A 4,213-nucleotide genomic window follows, 5' to 3' on the forward strand; every position below is an offset into this window, starting at 1 on the left:
GACTGAAACGAAGGGGGGGGGGTGAAGCGAGGGAGAAAAATAATGAAGAAATAGAAGGTGATCGGACCTTACCTGCTCAATTCATTGGACACAAGATTACTGTGAGGCGAATATTTGTTAGGCGTCCTATACATGTTACATACTAGGCGCTCTCGGCACGGTTCATCATACACACCCATGCTTGTGAATATCTGGTCCACCTAGAATAAGAAACAGATTCAAAGTCGAGGATTAAAATCCTGTGGATAGGTACATTATTATTAAATTTATTAGGTAAGAGAAATATCACGGTTCATCATACACACCCATGCTTGTGAATATCTGGTCCACCTAGAATAAGAAACAGATTCAAAGTCGAGGATTAAAATCCTGTGGGGAGGTATATTATTATTAAATTTATTAGGTAAGAGAAATACCTACCTACCTGAACGCACTTAGTGTAGGTACTTGTTTTAGATGTACCTACTCAAATCCATACGAAAAAAAAAAAAAATCTGGTGTGAACATCACACGACTTTCCTTATCCTATTAAATTATGCTTATTTGAGTGTTCTTTTACCTTAACTTTTACAATATCTCTAACTGTTTAGTTGGTGTAGCAGAAAACTGCCAAAAAACGGTCGAAACCTACCTAAAAGCGGCCGAAATGCTGCCATTGTCACATTTGCGGCCTACATACCAAATTTCAAGTCTCTAGATCATAGTGTTTTCCCAAGATATTATTGAATTACGCCAAAAGCGGCCGAAATGCCACCAAGTGTTGCACCAATCTTTACCAAAAGTTTCGTGTTGCATCCTTGTCACATTTGACAGCTGCATGCCAAATTTCAAGTCTCTAGCTAATACCGTTCTCGAGATATTTTGTTTACAGACAGACACACGGACCAATGCCTGAAACTTTGAATTTAGGCTCTAGGGACCTCAAAACGTGGTTTGGCACTAAAAACTGACCATCGAAAATTTGACCCGATTACATTACTTTCCTTCCTATAGGATAAGGAAAGTAAAAAGGTGATAACATATTACACTGATAAGGGCTTGATTGGAATGCAACTTGTTTTGACTCATTTTCAGGTCATGTCTCCTAAGTATAACTGACCACAAAATTCATGACGTTATAAGCAAGCCTTTAGGAAACTCGGTACAATCAATGAGGAAGGTCCTCCAGCATCTGGTTGAAAGAGACTATTGTTCATCGAAGCGGTGAAGCTTTTTTTCGAGTGAAAACGTAGCCTGCATGCTTGAGGAAAATATCAAAATCTAATTTTCTATATTCTTTCCTCTTGCCTTCCAGTTTCTCCCCTGAGACTCTCAAGGATGGTGACGGTGATGAGTGAGGAATGATTAACCCAGGTGACCACTGTAGAGAAGACGACTTGCACAGTAGAACTATCAAAAGAGGAAGCAAAGAAGTGAACCTATGCAAGTGGAATAAAGGATTTGTGCGCTACACTATACGATAAATCTGTAGCAACACACCTGAAATTTTTGACGAAGATGCCACTAACAATCCCACGCGTCACGGAAGAGTTGCATTAAAGTTTGTTAATAAAATTTAAGAAGTTGATAGTATGTTTTAGATCCCTAAAGTTTATGTGGTCCAAAATGAGCATTTGGTCTTTTCATAAATTTTATTAGTCCTTTTTATCTTTTGAACATTAACATCCATACATCCATACATAGTCGACGGCCCTCGGTCGATCGATGGCCGTCGACTAAGTATGTGTGGACATGTGGACACAGCTTTATAGAAACAAATGACCATGGATCATACGACGGGTTAAACCTGAAACTCAAAAGACAAGGGGGATATGAGTGTAATAATATTTATCAATGTATTGAGAAGCTTTTGCGTCGTCTTCATTGTGCCAATATAATAAATTTCTCCTCTATATCACGAGGAAAAACTTGATTATTCCAAGCCTTTGCACTCTTCAATCTAATACAGTTTCTACCCGTATACTCCGATACCTACGTACTGGATTACTTAGAACTACATGACGTGTAAACACTTTGATCTGTGCCAAGCACGCATCGTCACGTCACACGGACGTGAATCGTTAGGAAATTACATAATTATTGAAAAAACTGTGTTGGAACTGCCTGATGTAAGCTCGGAAATTGTACCGTGTATTTCATTATGTCTAAATCATGTTCAACACACAGATCTGGTATATTCAAGAACCTCAATTCGAGTCATATTTTCCAACAACAATAATAATAAAAGTCTACGTTGTAAAATATGCACATCTTCGACCAAAGAACAGCACCTAATTACATGCATGCCTTTGGAAACATACAAGTACGTCAGTCTTTTTAAAAAAAATAAATACCTTTAAAAGCTATTTTTACTTCTCAAAACTACGACTGTGCATGTACTTCCTACTTATACATAATCAGTATAATATCATGAGACGTCCTAGATCCATAATGTCAGGAAACATAAAACATTTGCTTCCTCTTTTGATAGTTCTACTGTGCAAGTCGTCTTCTCTACAGTGGTCACCTGGGTTAATCATTCCTCACTCATCACCGTCACCATCCTTGAGAGTCTCAGGGGAGAAACTGGAAGGCAAGAGGAAAGAATATAGAAAATTAGATTTTGATATTTTCCTCAAGCATGCAGGCTACGTTTTCACTCGAAAAAAAGCTTCACCGCTTCGATGAACAATAGTCTCTTTCAACCAGATGCTGGAGGACCTTCCTCATTGATTGTACCGAGTTTCCTAAAGGCTTGCTTATAACGTCATGAATTTTGTGGTCAGTTATACTTAGGAGACATGACCTGAAAATGAGTCAAAACAAGTTGCATTCCAATCAAGCCCTTATCAGTGTAATATGTTATCATCTTTTTACTTTCCTTATCCTATAGGAAGGAAAGTAATGTAATCGGGTCAAATTTTCGATGGTCAGTTTTTAGTGCCAAACCACGTTTTGAGGTCCCTAGAGCCTAAATACAAAGTTTCAGCCATTAGTCCGTGTGTGTGTCTGTCTGTCCACCTGTCTGTCTTTAAACAAAATATCTCGAGAACGGTAAGAGCTAGAGACTTGAAATTTGCTAGGATTACATATGAACATACTCGGATCTGGATTAAACAAATTATAGGTCAATAATAATAAAGAACCTAAACTAAAAGCTAAATGAAAGTACATTCTAAATTTTTAGTGTCTGATCTCCGGGCAAGAGGGGAAATAAGTGTTATATCTTCCAAGTTCAGTGAAGCGAGTAGTCAAGAGAATAGAACCCGAAAATTCTCAGCGCTGCATGGAATCTTGTATCCACTTACGGCGATTCTAGCAGATTTTACTCAGACTGCTACAAGTTGATATGTTGAAAAAGGAGCGAAACGTCAAGATAAATCCAAAGCAAAAAGACATGATGTATAAAGTTTCTAGTGTGCGAGCATAAACACACTTTTTACCTTTTTTTAAGGGGTTTTTGCGTAAAAAAACCAAAAACCGAAATTAAAAACGGACCTGTATTTTAAAAAGACGTGGTTGGTAAAAGCACAAGTGACCATTTTTCTGGAAATACTGATATCGCAGCTGGTCCAAACCTATTCCAGGACAGATAGACCCCTTGTCTGACTCGTCTGTCTGACTGTCTGTTCTCACTGTCTGTCTTGTCAATAGGACTGTGGCTTCCGCTTATGTTATACAGGCGCAGGGAATATGGAAAATAATAAATCATTAATTATTTCCTTCACACTGCCTGATTTTAGCCTCTCTTCCTCCTCTGCTTTTACCTTAGCACTTCTTGTATCACTACGAAGTATAACTATAAGATACATCGATTCTGTCTTGACCTCAACGTATGCTATTTTACGTTGAGACTTGTACCATTTAGTTCACGTTCTTGTTTTAACAGTTAGTGTCTAACACTTTTAAAGTATGTAAACCGATGAAATGCATGTCATCACATGTCAGGCGCCTAGTTTCTTTGCAGTGTCTCTCCTCCTTTGGATTAATTTTTTTTAACGACTATTCGTGTCGGCTTTTTAGACCACCACTTTGTAGTGTGCTGAAAGGGATAGGATAACGTACTACGAATAAACCCCAAGAGACAAGAGATAACATGAAAATGTTATAGAGATTTGCAAGTCAGTCATATCGACTTTTGACGGTTTTTTCGCCAGCTTTACGGCTTTTGACATCGTAGATAGGATTGGTTTTTAAAGCACAGCGTAGGAACAGTGTAAACTGTCGACGCACG

The 4,213-nt window shown here is 38.2% G+C and overlaps 1 protein-coding gene across 1 annotated transcript in view; it reads right to left on the reverse strand.

Annotated features, from left to right (window-relative positions):
• Positions 1-285: 285 nt before the first annotated feature.
• LOC103517597 overlaps positions 286-4,213 on the reverse strand; it is a 43,765-nt gene continuing 39,837 nt past the window's right edge. The window contains exon 7 of the mRNA XM_008482641.1: positions 286-330. Within this exon, the coding sequence (XP_008480863.1) occupies positions 286-330 (45 nt within the window). The remainder of the gene's footprint in view (positions 331-4,213) is intronic.

Source organism: Diaphorina citri, unplaced genomic scaffold (assembly GCF_000475195.1).
Source record: "Diaphorina citri unplaced genomic scaffold, Diaci psyllid genome assembly version 1.1 scaffold1903, whole genome shotgun sequence".
Taxonomy (NCBI): Eukaryota; Metazoa; Arthropoda; class Insecta; order Hemiptera; family Psyllidae; genus Diaphorina; species Diaphorina citri.